Source organism: Aquarana catesbeiana, linkage group LG11 (genome assembly GCF_042186555.1).
Source record: "Aquarana catesbeiana isolate 2022-GZ linkage group LG11, ASM4218655v1, whole genome shotgun sequence".
Classification (NCBI taxonomy): domain Eukaryota; kingdom Metazoa; phylum Chordata; class Amphibia; order Anura; family Ranidae; genus Aquarana; species Aquarana catesbeiana.
Genome location: NC_133334.1, coordinates 186,691,973 through 186,716,019, shown reverse-complemented (window position 1 = coordinate 186,716,019; position 24,047 = coordinate 186,691,973). Strand labels below are relative to the sequence as shown.

At 41.7% G+C, this 24,047-nt stretch overlaps 1 protein-coding gene across 14 annotated transcripts in view; it reads left to right on the top strand.

The window, feature by feature from the left end:
* DUS2 (dihydrouridine synthase 2) overlaps positions 1-24,047 on the top strand; it is a 1,383,726-nt gene that overhangs the window by 888,119 nt on the left and 471,560 nt on the right. For 12 of the 14 annotated variants that reach the window (XM_073605117.1, XM_073605118.1, XM_073605120.1 and 9 more), the window contains one exon: positions 10,017-10,103. The exons of the other annotated variants lie outside the window; for them this stretch is intronic. In XM_073605117.1, coding sequence (XP_073461218.1) covers positions 10,017-10,103 — 87 coding nt within the window. The remainder of the gene's footprint in view (positions 1-10,016; positions 10,104-24,047) is intronic. 14 annotated transcript variants of the gene reach the window in all.

The following is a 24,047-nucleotide window of genomic DNA, read 5'->3' as shown; positions in this document are numbered from 1 at the left end:
TGGTGTTTGCTCAGAATCTGCTGAAAGGAAAATCCTTCAGACCAGTTATCTGGAAGGTGGTAGCGACAGATGCCAGTCTTTCAGGCTGGGGAGCAGTGCTAGAACAGACAACTGTCCAGGGACAGTGGTCAAGAACCAAAAGGACCTTGCCCATCAACATCCTAGAGATCCAGGCAGCGGGTCTGGCTCTAAAGGCCTGAACATTCAGGTTACAGGGTTGCCCTGTCAGGATCCAATCCGACAATGCCACTGCTGTGGCTTACATTGATCACCAAGGGGCACCAGGAGTCTCGCAGCACAGAGGGAGATGAACCATATCCTAACTTGGGCAGAAAGGAATGTTCCGTGTCTATCAGCAGTTTTCATTCCGGGAGTAGAGAATTGTCAGGCAGACTTCTTGAGTCGCCAGCAGTTGCTCCCGGGGGAATGGTCTCTTCACCCCGACATTTTTCGGGCTGTTTGCCAGAAATGGGGGACTCCGGACGTAGATCTTCTGGCGTCCAGGTTCAACACGAAGTTGGTCAACTTTGTGTCTAGGATGAGGGATCCACTCGCATGTGGAACTGATGCGTTGGTGACCCCGTGGGGTCAGTTCTTACTGATTTATGCAATTCTCCCTATTCAGTTGCTGCCACGACTCCTTTGTAGGATCAAGCGAGAAAGAAAGCCGGTAATTCTGGCAGCCCCAGCATGGCCCAGAAGGTCCTGGTATGCAGAAATCGTAAAGATGGAGGTGGAGGATCCATGGTCCCTTCCACTACGGCCAGACCTACTTTCACAGGGGCCGATATTCCATCCTACCTTACGAGCTCTAAATTTAACGGCTTGGCTATTGAAACCCACATTCTGAAGAAACGTGGGCTTTCCGGGTCCGTTATGTCTACCTTGATTAATGCAAGGAAGCCAGCTTCCAGAACTATATATTAGAGTCTGGAGGGCTTATGTTTCCTGGTGTGAATCCAAGGGTTGTCACCTTCAAAGGTATATCATAGGCAGAATTCTTGCCTTTCTACAATTAGGAGTAGAGATGAAGATGGCCTTGAGTACTATTAAGGGTCAAGTCACAGCTTTATTGGTCTTATTTCAAAGACCGCTTGCTTTACATTTTTTAGTCAGGTTTTATGCAAGGGGTGATATTGCTTAATCCGCCTGTTAGACCACCTTTGAACCCTTGAGACTTGAACTTAGTTTTGTCAGTGTTACAAAAACAGCCATTTGAACCAATACAGCATATTCCCTTAGTCCTTTTGACAAGGAAGTTAGTGTTCTTGGTTGCTATATCCTCTGCATGGAGGGTTTCGGAATTGGCTGCTCTTTCGTGTAAAGAGCCATACTTGATTATTCACGAGGACAGAGTGGTATTGCGCCCTCATCCAGGTTTTCTGCCAAAAGTGGTCTCAGGTTTTCACCTGAACCAAGATATTGTCCTGCCATCATTTTTTCCAAAACCACGTTCCAGGGAAGAGAAGTCACTACATTGTCTTGATGTGGTGAGAGTGGTCAAAGTCTATTTAAAATGACAAGTATTTGGCGCAAGAATTAAAAGCAAAAATCCAATCATAAAGCAATATACATAAATGAACTCTAAATTGGATGAGGAAATGGTATTGAAAGTAGAGTCTGTGATGTAACACAGCAGACGAGATGATGGAGGTGATATGTGTAGTCCACATTCATGGCAGCCTTCCGGTGGGAGTGAAAGCCATATTCCCAAAAACACTGTAAAACAAGGAAACGGATGCGCCTCTGGGAGCAGACTTTAAAACAATTTATTATAAAAACAGCAACACCATGGTTTGCACTCACATTTAGGAAGGAGGTTTCAAGCATAAAATAGTCCCAAGGCAATCAAGGGGGTCCGTGGAGTCATCTCTCTCAGCGATGGATATGTAACCTCTGGGTTGTCCCGAAGCGCTGGATGAATACCGGCCGACAGCGAGGAAGAACACCAAAGCGAGGCTCGAATAGCAAACAGTGATCCAGGCGAGGGATGATGACATCACACGCTGTGCGACGCGTTTCCTGAGCTGACTAGCTGTGACTGACGTGACGGCTGCGCTCCTTTGTCAAGCTGATTGGCTAGGGGCTAAGGAGGAGGTATATATGGGAAAATGTGGGGAGGGGAACAGCGGAGAAAGACAGGAAATGGGGAGTGGCCTGGAGGACTGTGTATGGAAGTGTCAGCAATGACGGGGAGCATAGAACATTAATGATTGGGAATGGAATAAATTAAAAGTAATGAAAATAAAAGATAATAATATAAAAATAAAAAATGAGGATAAAATGAATGTAAAAATGGGGGGGGGAATGAGTGTGAATGAAAAAAGAAAGGAAGATATAGTAGGAGAAAAAAACGAAGGGGGGGGGGGCGTTTTACAATAAAAACAGGTTACGATAGAAGTGGTGGATGAGATGAGAAGAAGTAAAGGGGAATATAAGGCCAAAGGCATGTGACCATAGTACAATGTTGATTACAAAAGAGGAAGAAATAGATGGATGTATGTATAAATCGAACAGGAGGGGGAGGGGAAAGATGGAGGGGAAATTAGAAGGGGGAAGGGGGGGAAATACTGTAAATTATGTGACAGTATTATCTACAATGTGCATCCACACATTAAAAAGTGGTATGTGTGGATATATGTGCAGATTGCAGAAGGTAACTAGGGAAAAGCTGTAGTATATAGCGTATTACATAACATATATATAAATGAGTAAATATATGCGCACACTAGTGTGCATACACATAGAAGGTATAAGTGGAAGGGAAAAGGAGAAAAAAGAGGGAAAAAAAGGGGGGATGGAGATGGGAAATGGGGGAGGGGGGGTTGGAGAGGGAGAATGTACCTGGATGTATACATAAACGTACACTCGCACACGTGTATATGATGACACATATATATACGTGTATACACAAAATATGAAACCAAAGATAAAAACAGAAGGGGGACGAAAAAAGGGGGGGGGGGGGAGGGGCGGGGGAAAAAAAAGGGGGATACCAGCTAAACAGACATGCATTCACACGCATATAAAAATGTGCATGCAGTAAATTCCCCCTTTTTTTCCCTCTTTTTTTTTTCTCCTTTTCCCTCCCACTTATACCTTCTATGTGTATGCACACTAGTGTGCATATATATTTACTCATTTATATATATATGTATTGTAATACACTATATACTTCAGCTTTTCCCTAGTTACCTTCTGCAATCTGCACATATATCCACACATACCACTTTTTAATGTGTGGATGCACATTGTAGACAATACCGTCACATCATTTACAGTATTTTTTCCTCCCTTCCCCCTTCTAATTTCCCCTCCATCTTTCCCCTCCCCCTCCTGTTCGATTTACACATACATCCATCTATTTCTTCCTCTTTTGTAATCATTATTGTACTATGGTCACATGCCTTTGGCCTTATATTCCCCTTTACTTCTTCTCATCTCATCCACCACTTCTATCGTACCCTGTTTTTATTGTAAAACACCTCCCCTCTTCGTTTTTTTCTCCTACTATATATTCCTTTCTTTTTTCATTCACACTCATTCCCCCCCCCCCCATTTTTACATTCATTTTATCCTCATTTTTTATTTTTATATTATTATCTTTTATTTTCATTACTTTTAATTTATTCCATTCCCAATCATTAATCTTCTATGCTCCCCGTCATTGCTGACACTTCCATACACAGTCTTCCAGGCCACTCCCCATTTCCCGTCTTTCTCCGCTGTTCCCCTCCCCACATTTTCCCATATATACCTCCTCCTTAGCCCCTAGCCAATCAGCTTGACAAAGGAGCGCAGCCGTCGCGTCACTCAAGGCTAGCCGGCTCAGGAAACGCGCCGCACAGCGTGTGACGTCATCATTCCTCGCCTGGATCACTGTTTGCTATTCGAGCCTCGCTTTGGTGTTCTTCCTCTCTGTCGGCCGGTATTCATCCAGGTCTTCGGGGCAACCCAGAGGTTACATATCCATCGCTGAGAGAGATGACTCCACGGACCCCCTTGATTGCCTTGGGACTATTTTATGCTTGAAACCTCCTTCCTAAATGTGAGTGCAAACCTTGCTGTTGCTGTTTTTTATAATAAATTGTTTTAAAGTCTGCTCCCAGAGGCGCCTCCGTTTCCTTGTTTTACAGTGTTTTTGGGAATATGGCTTTCACTCCCACCGGAAGGCTGCCATGAATGTGGACTACACATATCACCTCCATCATCTCATCTGCTGTGTTACATCACGGACTCTACTTTCAATACCATTTCCTCATCCAATTTAGAGTTCATTTATGTATATTGCTATATGATTGGATTTTTGCTTTTAATTCTTGCGCCGAATACTTGTCATTTTGCTGTACGGAACGCCTTTTGTGCTGCATATTAACTGCTACATCCACATGTGTACATATGTATGTGTGCGTGTAGTTATATACACACACACCCATATATAATTCTTCCCTTCTCTACTTTTTCCTTTTTCCCCTCTCTTGTATTTCCCTTCCTCCCTACCAAAGCGTCTTTACCCCTTTTTGTCATTAACAATGGATCTCCCATCCATTATAGATGACCATAGATATAAGATCTTAGACAACATCTTTTCCAGTTTACTTCATGTCACTTTTTCCAAAGAGGCCACACTTACAGGCAAGACCAGACTGCACCTTTGTGGCAAGTTTAAACAACTCGAAAGATTGATACAGACTGCTAACCAACAGTGGTGGGATCAATTTTTCCTAGAACAGTACATTAATACTCGTATCTCACCCAGAGGCCTCAGAATCCTGAAAGAAGGCCCGTCCTTTTTGAGTGCCGAACACACCAAGGAATGGGCCAGCCTTGCTGAGTTCTGCACTGCCAAGTGGTTGGGGATTCTAATATCCCATAGGAAAAACAGGTTTGACAAACTACACGATCAAATACTTTCTATCATAAATGACATAAAAAGTTAATCCACTATCATCCCCCACACATGGCTTGATGTACTCCAAAGCAATACAAAAAGAGATGAGGACACCCTCGTCAGCATGAAAATGGGCAAATTCAAAAGAGATCTAGATGACTACAATTTTGACAGAATTTTCACGTGGAATAAAAGGGCATGATGGGCTCTTTTCTTGTCAAGTTTCAATTACATTGTCTCATTCTTACCCGGTACTAAGAATGTAAGGGCTGATGCCTTGTCACAACAATTTTCCTCCACTTCCAGGTTGGAGTGGGTTTCGGTTCCTGTGACTCCTCCTGATCGTATTCTGGCTACGGTTCACACCAGTCTCACTTCTCCTTTGGGTGACAAAATTCTTGCTGCTCAGGTCCATGCTCCTCCTGAGAAACCTTGTACTCGTTGCTTTGTCCCAGAGAGTCTCTGTACTGCCGTGCTCCAGTCTTACCATTCTCCCAAGGCTGCTGGCCACCCTGGGAAGAATCAACGCTTTTGGGCCATTTCCCAACAATTTTGGGGGCCTACTCTACGTGCTGATGTAACTGCCTTCGTAGCTGCCTTTTCCGTGTGTGCTCAGAGTAAGACTCTACGACACCTTCCAGTGGGCCTCCTACAACCCATATCCAATGGAGAGAGACCTTGGACCCACCTGTTTATGGATTTCATTGTGGAATAACTCAACTCCCAGGGCAACACAGGTATCCTTATGGTGGTTGACCGGTTCTCAAAGATGTGTCATTGTATTCCACTTAGGAAATTGCCCACTTCTAAGGAATTGGCTTCCATTTTTGCTCGGGAGATCTTTTGCTTACATGGGCTACCCAAGGTGATTGTCTCGGACAGGGGCAGTCAGTTTGTGTCCCGGTTCTGGCGAGCCTTTTGTGCACAGTTGGGAATTCAGCTCGCTTTCTCTTCTGCGTATCACCCGCAGTCTAATGGGGCTTCAGAACAAGCCAATCAGTCCTTGGAGCAATTCCTACGTTGCTATATTTCTGACCATCATAACAACTGGTCCAACCTTCCATGTTGCCTGACTCGTTTTTTCTGCAGAATAATCCTGCGTTAGAGGAGCATCTCAGTGGTTTTTGTTCCACCTGGGCAGAAGTCCGGGAGTCTTTGTGACATGCTAATGATAGGTACAGATTCCATGCTGACTGCAAACGCCTGCCTGCGCCTTCCTACCAGGTTGGGGACAGGGTCTGGCTGTCATCTCGCAACCTCCGACTTTGTGTTCCCTCACTGAAGTTTGCACCTCGGTTTATTGGGCCTATCCGTATTCTTCGCAGGATTAACCCAGTGCCTTACGCATTAGACCTTTCTTCTAATATACATAGTTTCAAATGTATTTCATGTCTCCTTATTAAAACCTTTGGTCTACAAGCGCTTTACTACCTCTGTGCCACGTCCTCACCCTGTACAAGTTGAGAACCATGAGGAGTATGAAGTACAGTCCATTGTCGACTCCCGTAGGCGCATACAGTACCTGGTGCATTGGAAAGGGTATGGTCTGGAGGAACACTCTTGGGTCTCATCCTCGGACATACATGTCCCTGTACCCCTCATGATTTCCATAGACCTTTCCCCCTCAAGCCTGGTTGGCCTCCGAGGGGGAGGGGTCGTTGAGGAGGGGGTACTGTCAGGGCTGGGCTCAGCCCTTCCTTCTCTGAGCTGGACGCTCAGCTGTTGGCTAATTGCCAGCTCCTATCTCTCCACAGTTACTCAGCTGTTGATGATATCCTGCTTGTCATTCCTGCCTACTTAAGCCGTCCAGTCCAGAGGAGATCTGCCTTCGCCTCGGTCAACATCACAGAGAGATCTCCTGCGATCTTGTTCAAGACTTGCTTTGCTGACATCCCTTCTGGCTCCAGATCCTGCTTGCTGTTCCACTACATTGATCCCTGACTTCTGGCTTGGCTGAGTATCCCTTCCGGTTACTGAAATTTGGCTGCGTTTGTTCTTTTTACTTTTCTTATTAACCACTTCAGCCCTGGACCATTTGGCTGGCCAAAGACCAGAGCACTTTTTGCGAATCGGCACTGCGTCGCTTTAACTGACAATTACGCGGTCGTGCGACGTGGCTCCCAAACAAAATTGACGTCCTTTTTTCCCCACAAATAGAGCTTTCTTTTGGTGGTACTTGATCACCTCTGCGGTTTTTATTTTTTGTGCTATAAGCTAAAAGAGCGACAATTTTGGAAAAAACGCAATATTTTTTACTTTTTGCTGTAATAAATATCCCCAAAAAAATTATAAAAAAAAACTTTTTTTTCCCCTCACTTTAGGCCAATACGTATTCCTCTACATATTTTTGGTAAAAAAATTGCAATAAGCATTTATTGATTGGTTTGCGCAAAAGTTATAGTGTCTACAAAATAGGGGATAGTTTTATAGCATTTTTATTAATAATTTTTTTTTTTATTTTTACTAATGGGGGCGATCACCGATTTTTATCGTGAGTGTGACATTATGGCGGACAGATCAGACACTGTTGGTGCTATTTTGGGACCATTCACATTTATACAGCGATCGGTGCGATTAAAAATGCATTGTTTACTGTGTAAGTGTGACTGGCAGTTAAGGGGTTAACCAGGAGGGGGCGCTGAAGGGGTTAAGTGTGTCCTAGGGATGTGTTCTAACTGTGGGGGGATGGGCTACGTGTGTCACGACACTGATCACCGCTCCCGATCACAGGGAGCGGTGATCAGTGTCCTGTCACTAGGAAGAATAGGGAAATGCTTGTTTACATCAGCATTTTCCCTTTCTTCCTCTCCGTGAGACGATCGCGGGTATCCCCGCGGACATTGAGTCCACGAGACCCGTGATCACACTCACGGAGCTCGCTGTGACACGTGCGCGATCACAATGCCATGTCTTAAAGGGCAACGTACAGGTACGTTAATGCGCCTGTTCGTGCCATTTTGCCAATGTATATTGGCGTGAGCCGGTCGGCAAGTGGTTAAACAAGTGTGATTTAACTTTACTTCTGTCTCGGCCTGATTTCATGGTTTCTGACAATGCACTGAGTTGCTGCTATGTGATTGGCTGATTAGCAATCTGTGTTACCAAGCAGTGGAGCAGGTGTACCTAATAAAGTGGTCGGTGTGTGTGTATATGTAATATTTGTGTGTGTGTATGTTACTACTTACTGACCGCTGAACCCTGCATCACCTACAACTGAACTCTGTATCACTTACGACTAAAACTGCGTCACTACTGACCTCCTGCACTGTGCATCCCTGTAAGCCTTAGCCAGTATTCAGTGCAATGAAAAGCACACCCAGTTTTTGCTGCGGCACGCACCGCACCACAATTTTTCTCAGCCAGGAGTGCCCAATTTATGATTTTGCACACATTCTCATTGCTTTCAGAAAACACCCCTGACCTTAGCTCATTACTGTGCATCTATTCTAGATACTTGTATGTGACTTGAATGTGGATGCAAAAGGTGGGTCTGCATGGATGAGTGTGCTAGGACAGAAAGGTAGTCTCTTCCCTGCACCACTCTGCATATCGCGCATATCAAAGATAAGCAGGGATACAGTAGTGAAACAGCTGAGAAGGGGTTACAGTGGTTCAGGCAGATGGGAAGAGGGGTACAGTGGTAGGGCAGATGGGAAGGTGGGTACAGCGGTAGAGCAGATGAGAAGAGGGTACAGTGTTGAGGCAGATCAGAAGGGAGTACAACAGTAGGGCAGATGAGTAGGGACTATAGTGGTAGGACAAATGTGCAGGGGGGTACAGTGGTGAGACAGATGTGCAGGGGGGTACAGTGGTGGGAGAGATGTGCAGGGGGGCTACAGCGGGGGGCAGATGAGAAGGTGGTACAGTGGTGGGGACAGTAGAGCGAAGGTGCAGGAATTGGAGCTGACTTGAGGGGTGAAGGTGCAGGAATTGGGGTGATCAGAGAATTGAAGGTACAGAAACTGGGGTGATCCGAAGTGTGAAGGTGCAGGAATTGGGACTGATCTTAGGTGTAAAGGTGTAGAAATTGGGGTGATCTGAAGTGTGATGGTGCAATAATTGGGGTGATCTGAGGTGTGAAGGTGCAGGACTGGGGCTGATGTAAAGGTGCAGGAATTGAGGCTGATCTTGGTGGCCTGAAGGTTTAATAATTGGGGGTGATGTGAGCTGTGAGGGTGCAGAAATTGGGACTGATCGGAGGTGTGGAGGTGCAGAAACTGGGGCTGATCTGAGGTGTGAAGGTGCAGGAATTGGGGATGGTCTCAGTGGGCTGAGAGTTCAGGAATTTGGGTGATGTGAGGCGTGAAAGTGCATAAATGAGCACTGATGTGAGGTGTGAAGGTGCAGGAATTGTGACTGGTCTGAGGAGTGAAGGTAAAGGACTTGGGGTGATCTGAGGAGTCAAGATGCAGGATTTGGGGTGATCTGAGTTGTAAAGGTGCAGGAATTGGGGTGATTTGAGGTGTAATGGTACAGAAACTGGGGCTGATCTTAGGTCTAAAGGTGCAGGAATTGGGGTGATCTGTGGAGTCAAGATGCAGGCGTTGGAACTGATTTGAGGGGTGAAGGTGCAAAAATTGGGGTGATCTGAAGTGTGAAGGTGTGGGACATGGGGTGATCTGAGGAGTCAAGATGCAGGAATTGGGATGACCACTATCACATCACACTTTATTTCCAACTGTATAGTTCACAGAAGTACTTACCTTGCAGAACATGCCTCCTGGAACAAGGGAAGTTACCATTTACTTTACCACTTACCATTAATCTTTGAAAATTCAATTTTCATTTCTTACTATTATACAAGTAGTTTACAGCATTTTCTTTATCAAGATTCCTCTTCATGATTGAGAGTGTGAAGCTGACATTTCTTTTTTTAATAATGGGCACTCTCAATTTCGGCACACTATGCTCAAAAGGTTGCCTACCCCTGTATTATGGTTTTAGCAGGTTCTCTGTTGATGTTACAATGATAATAGTAGGTTTCAAAAAAATATATAAACAATGCTACTACTTTTTTATGAATGTGCAACAATGTACATCAAATCATTGTAAGTTGTTTCAGATACCCTACAGAACACTGGAAATATAATTAATCTGATCAGTATTTTTACTTTTGTTTGCAAAGGAAAAAAGAGGAAAGGCCACAGCACCCGGTTCATTGTGACTTTATCAAGGCAATAGCAGAAGCCGTATCTATTCCAGTTATTGCCAAGTAAGTGAAATCTCTTGAAGTAGGTGTAAACTTTTTGACTAAAATCTTATATAAGCTTTAACACATGGATGTCAAGCTAAATTTAATCTCAAACCGTATCAGCATTATGGTGACCCTCAAAGGGCCAGTTGTTTCTACATAAATTTATCCAGGGCTTTTCTCTCATTTGGTGCAGGAACTCAACCATTTAATGTTGTACTTGTACCATCCACGCTGCCCAATACAAATAAAATATAATTCTGTGTACAAATATTATATAAATCTCTTGGGTCAAAAATTAAAACAATAACTTTTGTCAAAAAATGATTTCAGTGTTGCCCGCTATAACACTCAGAAGGTGTCTTCACCTCACCCCCTAACTTTAAGGCGAAGTTCATCTTTTTTTTTTCTTTTTCTAAAATCCAGCTCCCCTATGTACCAATATACCAGTAATGTACCTCTGTTACACAAAAAGTTTTTTTGTTTTTGAAGACCAGGCCTCACCTCCATCCAGGGCTGTAGTTCATGACATATTAAAAGCTCCCCAAGTGTGGCAAACGCACTGAAAACTGCAGTAACTCACCATGCGCCACTCCAAAAATAGTTCTGGAGCTTCTCTGGGGCGATTGTTGTGCGTAGGGCAGTCTATTTAAGTGAATGGGCTGCCCTATGCGTGATGAGTAAAAACACTCCAAAACACACAAAACGCATGCAGGAATGTGAGTTTTTGTTAGGTGGAGATGTGAATGAGGCCTCAAGACTGAGTGTCTCTATCCACTCCCTTCTATGCACTTGTATAAAGATGCCATACACTATGCAATCTGATTGTAGAATCTCTGTACAATTTAGATGTACCAGAACTATGGGATATAGGACACATCTGAACAATCCATTCAATTTGTAGCAAATCAGACAGGCCCTTGTACTACATAGCTGATGGGAGATCTAAAGGAGATTGTACAGATTGTATGGGACGTGGGTGGAAGGTGGTATTGTAATAAGGGAGGGGTGGTCCAGAGTGGTGAACACACCCTATCACACCCTCTTCTGTGATGCAACAAGGAAGCGATGGCTTCTGGGAGATGACCTAATAGAAAGTGAATGCTGATACAAGCTACAGGAAGTGATGTAATCTGAAAATCGATTAAAAGATACTTCATTTACATGATATTTAGAATCTTGTCAGTCTTGTAAGTGAGAAAAATGCACATTGGGAGGGCTGGGTCAGGAATGGCATTGAAAAATGCTTCTCTTTATTATGAAAAGTGAAATTCTGCCCACAAAGGTGAACTTATCCTTTAAATACTCAACTATAGTAAAGCGCAACACTTTGCGAACAAAAAATATAAAAAATAACCAAACACAAACTAAAGCCCTTTTAACATATATGAATCAAATAGGAGTCCAGTTGTGCATCCACGTAATAAAAAGTTCAGCATCCAGTGCTCTGTGAACACAATATCCCACACCTTTTGCAATGCCTGCTCACCTCACAGCAAATGACCAAACGCACATCTAATTAATCTCATCCGACAGATATTCCTTAGTCCATGCAGAAACCTCCTCACTCCTCCGTTCTAGGGACTCTGGAGCTTCAGTCCTTCTCTTCTCGCCACTTCCCCAACATGTTATATGGAACTTAAAGGCAACAGCATAGTGCTCTCTATTTAAAACAAATTAATTTCCCCACTAAAAAAAAAGGAACTTACAGGAATATAAAAACAATGCACATATAGTATAACTTGCCAGCCAGCTCACCACTCCAAACTCCACCACGGTGATGGCGTGATGTCTCAGGCGGAGTTCCACCCTCCTAAATATGTTGCGCCCTCCTATTGGGCCTCTTCAGTAGGCAGGGAGCCGAGAGATCTGAGCCCTTAAATGCCTCTAGCATCATTATCATTTCAGACACCTGAGGCACTACAACACACGCTAACCGAAAGAGACCCCCTCCCCTGCTTCTTCCTCCCTTCCTGGAAATAGATTTCAGGATTTGAATGGGGACACGAGGGGTCGGAGGTGATAATTGAGTTAGAGCTTTCTCTTATATTATAAGCAGAGGGCACCTAAAGTCAGAGGAGAAGAAGAGTGTAAACAGTGAAGGTCACAGCTATAACCCCATAGGAAGGCTCAGAGGTCAACTGGGGTCAGGTCTTGATCAATCATGGTAGAAGCTTTAGGGAAAGGGCGAGGGAACCATTCAAGGGCATGAACCATTATTGTAGCTTTATAATAAAGCAAAAAATCTGGTAAGCCAGCCCCTCCCTGAAGCTTCGATAAAGTGAGTAACATACAGTGGGGACAGAAAGTATTCAGACCCCCTTAAATTTTTCACTCTTTGTTATATTGCAGCTATTTGCTAAAATCATTTAAGTTCATTTTTTTACCTCATTAATGTACACACAGCACCCCATAATGACAGAAAAACACAGAATTGTTGACATTTTTGCAGATTTATTAAAAAAGAAAAACTGAAATATCACATGGTCCTAAGTATTCAGACCCTTTGCTGTGACACTCATATATTTAACTCAGGTGCTGTCCATTTCTTCTGATCATCCTTGAGATGGTTCTACACCTTCATTTGAGTCCAGCTGTGTTTGATTATACTGATTGGACTTGATTAGGAAAGCCACACACCTGCCTACATAAGACCTTACGCTCACAGTGCATGTCAGAGCAAATGAGAATCATGAGGTCAAAGGAACTGCCTGAAGAGCTCAGAGACAGACTTGTGGAAAGGCACAGATCTGGCCATGGTTACAAAAAAAAATTCTGCTGCACTTAAGGTTCCTAAGAGCACAGTGGCCCCTATAATCCTTTAATGGAAGACGTTTGGGAAAACCAGAACCCTTCCTAGAGCTGGCCGTCCGGCCAAACTGAGCTATCGGGGGAGAAGAGCCTCGGTGAGAGAGGTAAAGAAGAACCCAAAGATCACTGTGGCTGAGCTCCAGAGATGCAGTCGGGAGATGGGAGACAGTTGTAGAAAGTCAACTATCACTGCAGCCCTCCACCAATCGGGGCTTTATGACACAAGACACATGAAAGCCCGCATGGAGTTTGCTAAAAAAAACACCTGAAGGACTCCAAGATGGTGAGAAATAAGATTCTCTGGTCTGATGAGATCAAGATAGAACTTTTTGGCCCTAATTCTAAGCGGTATGCTGTGTGGGGGTGCTTTTTTTTTTTAATAATTAAATTTTAATTCATTTTCACAATAATACAAAGATGTATAACATATAGTATCGATACAGAGTTGGTACAATACTGATATTCATTCTCCATATTACATATTTTAACTGTATTAACATTCAATTAACTGTATGTTTAACAACTAATAGTGTCAACTGTTAGGTCCGTCCCTCTATCCTGGTCACCCCATTGGGATCTAACTGTGACCAGGCCAGGGTTCCATCCAAAAAAAGGAGAATTTCTTACTTCATTGTTTATCACATCCAGTACTTCTGGTTTTGGGTGTACATGTAAATTAGTAACCTTCGAAACGCGTTAGCCAGCAGTAGTCCGTACGCCTCCTTCCTGGGACCTGGAAAACTGCTACCACTGGACTATTTGCCTCTGTGCCATATACAATGCGATTTTTTCTTCGACCTTTGTGAGTAGTTTTTATCTTGTTTTTAATGAATAAATCTGTCAAGGATAATGCACTAGGCTGGTGCGCTCTTTTTCTTTCTTTTCATCTAACACTAGGACAATCCCATCCTTAAGAGCAGCAAGGCCGAAATCCACAGTCCTTCCTGAACCCTTGGGATCTTTTAGCCAATACACCTGTGCGCAAGAGTATTTTTGCATCTTTTCATACAATTTCTGGGAACTCTAGCAGCAAAGTGTGTGTGCTTCAACTACCCTATTGGTTAAAACTATATATACTTTATAAATGGCGAAGGTCAAATCAATTGAAGAAAGACAACTAAGAAGATCCTCTTTAGCAAAAGGTTTTACAACCAGCATAAACACCTTTGAATTAGAAATGATTGTGAATGAAGAAACTACAGAGGTAGCCATTGGAAAACAGACTCCAACCAGGGAAGATATAATGATATCATTATTTCACAGACTTAAAGATTTACTAGAAAGAGAGATGCTGCAGTGGTGGGATATACTACTTCTGCAGAAATATCTAGAATTTAAAAGAATACCCAGAGGTTTAAGAATTACAAAAATATGTACATTTTTAGACATAGACCTCAGAGAAAAGTGGATTCAAAGTCTGCGCGATTACAATCAGAAATGGTTACAATTCATAATCACCCAAAGAGAACGCAATCTCTCTGTGATTCGAGCAAACTTACACACTCTACAAGAGGAACTATTCACTTTCTCTGACGTCAGTTCCTTTGAAAGCTGGGACCAGAAAGTGAATAAACAAATAACAGAATATGAAACCAATCTCATAAGTAAAAAATCGGGTAAGTTCGAACGAGATAGATTAGATTATTTGAACGATCGAGAATTTAATTAGAAAAGATCCGACAATATAGAAAATAAAAATAGAAATGGTGTGACAAACGAACAATTAACAGGACACAATACATATGGCACACAATCTCAGAGAAAACATCCACCTCCAAATCAAAGAGAAACACTAAGAAATAACAATGCCAAAGCAAAGTCAAATAGGAACAAAATAAGTCATAAAACTAAATACAAAAAAGATACTTTTAGAAACCAGACAACATCAGGGGAAGGTCATCTACACACTAGACCCCATCACCAACAATATTCTAATACTAAAAATCAACAAAATTCCAACCTTCCTAAACAATACCAAACAGCTAAAAATATTTCCACTATGAATAGATCATCTTTATGTATTAAAAATAGCAATACCATGGAAACCAATGTCAATCCACCTGGAGAATCACTAGCAGAGAATCCCCCAACGACAAGAGACTCCACAAATACAATCATAACCAATGTTAGTAAAAACTCACAGTTAGAAAGAGGAATATCTACCATACCATCAGCCAATGGGAGGAGTACTTCACCTCCACCCGTAACTTGCACTCCAGGCAGTCTGCCTGAAAATGCAAACGTCGTTTCTGATATCGACTTTCAACTGTTCAAAGACATTCCCACTCACAATCCCTTTTCCACCCTCAGTGATCTAGAAGCCAACAATACAAGCATATCAGACATCACACCTCCTTTGGTTTTTTTAGAGCAGGCAGTTGCAACGATGGGGGGGTCTGTAACAAACAACATACCGGACCCTCTATCGCACATACTTTCTACGGGGAAGAAAATAAGGAAAAGAGAAGAGGAACACGAAGAGGAAAAAGAGGAGGGAAGAGATACAATCCACCTGGAGAATCACTAGCAGAGAATCCCCCAACGACAAGAGACTCCACAAATACAATCATAACCAATGTTAGTAAAAACTCACAGTTAGAAAGAGGAATATCTACCATACCATCAGCCAATGGGAGGAGTACTTCACCTCCACCCGTAACTTGCACTCCAGGCAGTCTGCCTGAAAATGCAAACGTCGTTTCTGATATCGACTTTCAACTGTTCAAAGACATTCCCACTCACAATCCCTTTTCCACCCTCAGTGATCTAGAAGCCAACAATACAAGCATATCAGACATCACACCTCCTTTGGTTTTTTTAGAGCAGGCAGTTGCAACGATGGGGGGGTCTGTAACAAACAACATACCGGACCCTCTATCGCACATACTTTCTACGGGGAAGAAAATAAGGAAAAGAGAAGAGGAACACGAAGAGGAAAAAGAGGAGGGAAGAGATACAAAAAGAGGCAGGCTGTAGAAACCACTCATTCAACTATTTAGATCTATAACCTTTCTAGCTCTGTTTTCTCTGAAACTGAGCTAGACCTCCTTAGGAAGGGCTTTAATTTTGCCCCACTTAGTGTACCAAACCTGTTTGAATTATTTATAGATCTTAATAAATATATACGCAAGCTTACTATACAAAGATATTACACGCTAAAAGAAGCTAAGAATGAGAATAGCACTGATAATACAAAAGTGGAGTCGGAAGAGTCATTACCATCCGACATTAGCGTAGAAGAAGACTCCATACTTAACATTCTTGAAGAGCTTTACCAAGAAGCACATTTTGAGGGACAAACAATTTCTGAACCTAAATTTGCTCCTCCATGTGAAAGTGCTATTGTTCATACCTCTTTCAGACCCAAATCCTCTTTCTTTCCCCATTGGGCCAAAGGAAGATTCATTACCACCTTCTATGATACGGTTTTTAACACTTTTAAAACAAAGTTTGATAAACCTATGAATACCAATATGAATATAGATCAAAATGCTATACCCATAGATGCCCTCAAACAAAATAAGGATGTGATCATCCGAAGGGCAGACAAAGGTGGAAGCTTAGTCATCCAAAATAGAGATGAGTATATATCCGAGGCAAGAAGACTCCTAGGTGACACGCAAACCTATGCTATACTAAAAAGGGATCCTACTTTCGAGTATACCAAGGAGCTCAAAATACTTCTAGACGATGCTTTATCCAAAGAAGTCCTTACTAAAAATGAGTACCTTTTTCTATTTAATAGACATGCCGCCACTCCACATTTTTATCATATACCGAAGGTACATAAAAGCCTTTTAAACCCTCCAGGTAGACCCATAATATCTGGGATTGAGAGCCTCTCTAGTAACTTGGGGTGCTATATTGACCACTTTCTGCAGGACATAGTGGTCGATCTGCCATCCTTTGTCAAAGATTCTGGTCATGTGCTGGAGATACTGTCAAACTACAAATGGCTACCCGGCTATAGGTGGCTCTCCTTAGATGTAGCCTCATTATATACATCAATAAATCATATATTTGGCTTAAGAGCCATCAACCATTTCTTACTCAGAATGAACCCTCGGCAGGCCAAATTCTTATTGGATTGTGTAGAATTCTCTCTCACACACAATTACTTTTCCTTTTTAGGCGACCATTATTTGCAAATAAAAGGTACAGCTATGGGAGCCAGGTTTGCCCCTAGCTATGCGAACATTTTTATGGGATTTTGGGAAGAACACTTCATATGGAAAAACAATCCCTTTGGGGCAAATCTGGTCCTATATGCGAGATACATTGACGACATTTTGATCATCTGGGATGGGTCGGATCAAAGTCTCCAGAACTTCTTAGAACATTGTAAAAACAATCCATTTGGGATAGAATTCACTCATGTTCTAGATGAGAAATGTCTGGTCTTTCTAGATTTGGAATTACAGAGTGACCAAGATGGTGACATTTTTTCCAAAACTCATTTTAAACCCAGCGGGGGAAACTCATACTTACACGCTAAAAGTAACCACCATCCCAGGTGGATACAGAATGTCCCCTTTGGCCAATTTTGTCGCCTTAGACGGACGTGTACCAAGAAAGAAGATTATTTAGAACAGAGCAAACTCCTTATGCAGAAGTTTAGAGAAAAAAGTTACGAAGCCAACCACATAAAATCAGCCTTTTCTAACTATCTGGCTCTTTATGACGATCCACCTAGTGGTGATTCGAACAACAAAAAATCTCGATACCATACCACCCCTGATATCCAACAGGCCTGTTTCTCTACCCAATATACGAATAAAGTGTTCGAAATCCAGAATGTTATCAAAAAGAATTGGAACATTCTGAAGCACGACCCCGTTTTGGGTAAGACACTCCCCGATCACCCTAATATTGTTTTCCGGAAACCCCGAGATCTTAGGAGCCTGATAGCCCCAAGTAGGGTAAAAACATATACCAGCAAACCATATAATAGTTGGACAACAATATTTGACCAAAAAGGATGCTACAGGTGCGGTATTAAGAACTGTGGCACATGCATGTACATGTGGCATAGGAAAAAAACCGTAGTAGGGAGAGACGGGAGAATTCACCAAATTAAGCGATTCATAAACTGTGGAACAGAGTATGTGATCTACGGTATAGTATGTCCATGTGGGCGTCTATACGTTGGCCGTACACAACGTCCAATGCGAGTTAGAATTGGTGAACATAAATGCGGGATCATAAATCTAAGAGACAAATATCCAGTCCCTCGACACTTTGTAGAGGCTCACCAAGGGGACCCCGCAGGCATGAAAGTATTTGGGATTGAGTCTATTGGAAGTGAGCTGGATGCAGGAAGAAGACACCAGAGGCTTTGCAAAAGAGAAGCCTTCTGGATCTTCATCCTCGGCAGTCTCGCCCCAGGAGGTTTAAATGAAGACCCAGAAATACATAAAATAGTGTAACGCTGGCATCAAACCACTGTGGAGGGCTAATTTTATATCCATTCAATTCTATATCTATTCAACTGATTAAACCTATTATTGCTGTGACATTCATATATCACCTGGCCCCATATATGACTTTTTTCATAGAGGTTTTAAGGTATTATCATTACATTCCCATTGTCTAAGCCATATCTTATTAGATCTTGTATTTCAATCTATAGATTACATCAATATAATACTCCTCTCACAGGATATGTCCAAATATAAATAAAAATAAAATAAAAATAAAAATATACATTTACCTTAAGACTAGATCACAGCATATACAGGTCCTTCACGTGATAGTATATATGTCTATACTTATATGTATATACACGTGTAATCATATGTTGTATGTGTATGTGTTTTTATATATATATATATATATATATATATATATATATATATATATATATATATATATACATATATCTGTAGGCAGTGGCTCTATCTAATATTCCATAAATAATATAATATATCCATATCCATTTCATCTAAATAATTTGATTTTTTATAATTCTTTCTAACTTAACGTAATCTAATCTCTATCATTAGTCAATATCATATTTAATACATTCTAATGCTTAATATAAACCCCCATTTTTATTTCTATTTTTATTATTTATTATTCCTTTCGCTGATGTCTATTAAATAACCCCTGGGATACCCGAAATAATGTACAAAACCATTATATGTATTATATATATGAGGTTATAACAAACCCCTTTTTATATTATACTGGCAAAGTACACAGACTTTTGTACTTCTATACGGATTTATTTTTAATAATATTGCTTTTTAAATTTTCTTATGCGCATATATGTCTATGAAAATGGATGTGTATATATATATATATATATATATATATATATATATATTTTTTTTTTTATACAATGTATATTATATGTATTTTATATTACTACTTTTTACTATTAATTCTAGTGCATCTCTTGCTGGCTTTTAAATACATACGTTCTGGATACTGTCACCTTCTAGCCATAATCCTATAACAGTCCCTGTTTCTCCACCTAGTTTTTAATTAGATTACTATGTCTAACATCTGGTCATTTAGCCCATCCTCTCTTTCTCTGGTTCTTCCCAATTCCCCCTTCCCCCTCCCTTTAGTGGCACTATAGATTTAACTTATTATACACATATATTTATATATATTATTTTATCCTCTTCTAGCTTGTAGTTCAGACAGTTTTTGTCTGACTTTGGCCTCTATCTATGCCTACGGCAAGATGGAGGCCACTGTTTACCATAGTAAGTCAATCTCGTGCGCCGAAGGGCGCACGGGATATGACGTCACAACCGCACTTCCGCCCTGTGGACCGCAACCCGGAAGTAAAGGAGCGGCGTGCGTTCCATCAGGTCCTACAGGACACAGGAACGTGTCACTGGCCAGGACCTGTCAGCAATGGAAGCCGATACAGTCACAGCCCCCACAGAGACACTACACTTGAGCAAATGAGCTGCCATCAGATCTATACACCACAAGGTATGCTATTTTCTCTCCGATCTTAGACCCCTAATCAACGTCCTCTGATGTATGCAATGTATTGATGAGAGGGGAGATGAGTATATCCTCTGATATGCCTTGGCTCATCTATATATAAGTATTGGTATGACCATTTTAGTCTGTCTGTTGTGGGATGTTTTCACTCCTGACTATATACATGGCCGCTGATCTAAATCTAAATATGAATTATAAACTAAAAATTAAAAAGTAAAAATTAAAAAGTAATAATTAAAAATTAAAAACTCAAAATTAAAATCAAACACTAGAGCTAGAACTAGGAACTAGAAATTACAAATACAAATATAATTATAAATTAAACTAAAATCATATTAAACATAAAAAGTTTCTTTAACCACTTGACCACTGGGCACTTAAACCCCCTTCCTAACCAGACCAATTTTCAGCTTTCGGTGCTCTCACACTTTGAATGACAATTACTCAGTCATACAACACTTTACCCATATGAAATTTTTGTCCTTTAGAGCCTTCTTTTGGTGGTATTTAATCACCGTTGGGTTTTTTATTTTTTGCGCTATAAAAGAAAAAAGACTGAAAATTTGGTAAAAAAATTAATTTTTCTTTGTTTCTGTTATAAAATTTAGCAAATTAGTAATTTTTCTTCGTAAATTTTGGCCAAAATTTATACTGCTACATATCTTTGGTAAAAATAAGTACAACTTAGTGTATATTATTTGGTCTTTGTGAATGTTAGAGAGTCCAAAAGCTATGGTGCCAATATCTGAAAATTGATCACACCTGAAGTACTGACGGCCTATCTAATTTCTTGAGACCCTAACATGCCAGAAAAGTACAAATACCTCCCAAATGACCCCTACTTGGAAAGAAGACATTCCAAGGTATTTAGAAAGATGCATGATGAGTTTTTTTGAAATTGTCATCTTTTCCCACAATTCTTTGCAAAATCAAGATTTTTTTTTTTTCACAAAATTGTCATATTAGAAGGTTATTTCTCACACACCGCATATGCATACCACAAATTACACCCCAAAACACATTCTGCTATTACTCCTGAGTATGGCGATACCACATGTGTGAGACTTTTACACAGCGTGGCCACATACAGAGGCCCAACATGCACGGAGCACCTCCAGGCGTTCTGGAGCACCCAGGCCAATTCTTATATTTCTCTCCTACATGTAAAAATAATAATTTATTTGCTAGAAAATTACATAGAACCCCAAAACATTATATATATATTTTTTTAAGCAAAGACCCTAGAGAATACAATGGCGGTTGTTGCAACTTTTTATCTCGCACGGTATTTGCGCAGCAATTTTTAGAACGCGTTTTTTTGGGGAAAAAAACAGTTTTGTGCTTTAAAAAAAAAACAAAACAGTAAAGTTAGCCCAATGTTTTTGCATAATGTGAAAGATGAAGTTATGCCGAGTAAATAGATACCTAACATGTCACCCTTCAAAATTGCACACTCTCGTGGAATGGTGCCAAACGTCACTACTTAAAAGTCTCCATAGGTGACGCTTTAAAATTTTTTACTGGTTACATGTTTTGAGTTACAGAGGAGGTCTGGGGCCAAAATTATTGCTCTCGCTCCAACGTTCGCAGTGATACCTCACATGTGTGGTTTGAACACCGTTTTCATATGTGGGCGGGACTTACGTATGTGTTCGCTTCTGCATGCGAGCACACGGGCATGGGCGGTTTAAAAATTTTTTTTTTTTTTTATTGTTTATTTTACTTTATTTTAGTTTGACACTTTTTCCCCCCAAAAAAAATTTTTGATCACTTTTATTTCTATTACAAGGAATGTAAACATCCCATGTAATAGGAATATGGCATGACAGGTCCTCTTTACAATGAGATATGGGGTCAATAAGACCTCACATCTCACCTCTAGGCTGTGCCTGAAATAAAAAAAAAAAAAAAAAACGATCTTGGCTTCGATCGTAGCGGTGAGTCGGTAGAAGCACCGGAGGGTGACGGGAAGGGTCCCCTCTCGCCTCCCATAAGAACGATCAAGCAGTGGAACAGCCGCTATGATCTTTCTTATGGTGTAGGAAATCGCCGGCTAAAAAAGCTGATATCTGAATGATGCCTGTAGCTGCAGGCATCATTCAGATATCCCCGCTCAAAGTCAAGGACGTCATATGACTGTGGGCGGGAACTGGTTAAAAATTGCGGAGTATTGCGGGGTATTGCAGAGTATTGCGGAGTAGTGCAGGGTATATTGCGGGGTATATTGCAGAGTATTGCGGGGTATATTGCAGAGTATTGCGGGGTATATTGCAGAGTATTGCTGGGTATATTGCAGAGTAGTGCCGGGTATATTGCAGAGTATTGCGGAGTAGTGCAGGGTATATTGCAGAGTATTGCGGAGTAGTGCAGGGTATATTGCAGGGTATATTGCTGGGTATATTGCAGAGTAGTGCCGGGTATATTGCAGAGTAGTGCAGGGTATATTGCAGAGTAGTGCAGGGTATATTGCTGGGTATATTGCAGAGTAGTGCCGGCTATATTGCAGAGTAGTGCCGGGTATATTGCAGAGTAGTGCCGGGTATATTGCAGAGTAGTGCCGGGTATATTGCAGAGTAGTGCCGGGTATATTGCAGAGTATTGCGGGGTATTATGCAGAGTATTGCGGGGTATTATGCGGAGTATTGCGGGGTATTATGCAGAGTATTGCGGGGTATTATGCAGAGTATTGCGGGGTATTATGCAGAGTATTGCGGGGTATTATGCAGAGTATTGCGGGGTATTATGCAGAGTAATGCAGGGTATTATGCAGAGTATTGCAGGGTATTATGCAGTGTATTGTAGGGTATTATGCAGAGTATTGCAGGGTATTATGCAGAGTATTGCAGGGTATTATGCAGAGTATTGCAGGGTATTATGCAGGGATGGCTGAGCATGGAGGGATGGATGGATGTGACTGCAATTGTCACTGAGCACCGCTGTGGGCACTACACATGCAGCCCACAGCGGTGCTGCCATCCGATCCCTCCCCCTCTCCCCTCACACTGTACCGATCGGGACACAGAGGGGAGGGAGGAACCGGCGTCATGACATGACGCCGGTCTGTTGACATGTGATCGCTCCGTCATTTGACGGAGCGATCACATGGTAAACGGCCGCGATCACGGAAGTTCTCGGGTGCGCGCCCCAGGGGGCGCGCGAGAGCAGTATTCTGGGAGGACGTCCATGGACGTCCACCCAGAACTAGCCGACCGCGCTGTAGCCATCTTTCGGCTATGGCCCGGTCGGCAAGTGGTTAATAAACATTAAAAATAAATTAATAAATATATTATGGCCCTTTAATAATGACAACAAAGCCAAGACCCACCCTTCTCAGAGGACCGCCCACTAATCAAGGGATGAGCCTTAGAACTAACCTGACCAGTCTTGTCTAGATGGACACATATATAAAAGCCAGCAGGAGACCAACACTACTAAGGCTCTGATGAAGAAGGGTAACCTTCGAAACGCGTTAGCCAGCAGTAGTCCGTACGCCTCCTTCCTGGGACTTTGAAAACTGCTACCACTGGACTATTTGCCTGTGTGCCATATACAATGCGATTTTTTCTTCGACCTTTGTGAGTAGTTTTTATCTTGTTTTTAATTAATAAATCTGTCAAGCATAATGCACTAGGCTGGTGCGCTCTTTTTCTTTCTTTTCATGTAAATTAGTAATATGTATCTCCAACTTCTTTTTTGTGGTAATAGAGAATGGTGGGAGAATAAACTTGGAGGTGGGGTAAGGATAAAAATTAAAAGAAAGAAGAGAAAAGAAAGGAATTATAATCCTGTATTTTTTGCCATTATATTTTATAAATTATATCCGGGTAGTTTATGAGCTTATTTTATCTAGTTATGCCCATTTGGTAGTTGCCATCCTGTACGTGTATTATAGATTTTATACCATTCTATCCATGGTTCCCAGTGACTAAGAAATTCTGCATATTTCCCCACTATGGTAGCTAGCATGCCTTCGTAGGTGTGGTGAATTGTTAGTGTGCGGATAACGTCTGCAATCTCAGGAAGAACAGGGGATCTCTAGAGCCTAAGAATTACCAACTTGGCGGCTAGGAATAGGTGGGTAGTAAATTTCCGAAATAGTGGTGGTATATTTTCTATTCCTAGGGTTAGAATAGTCAATGAAGGTGAGCATTGTGTAGCTACTCCTGGGACTTGTTGAAAGATTGCAAATAC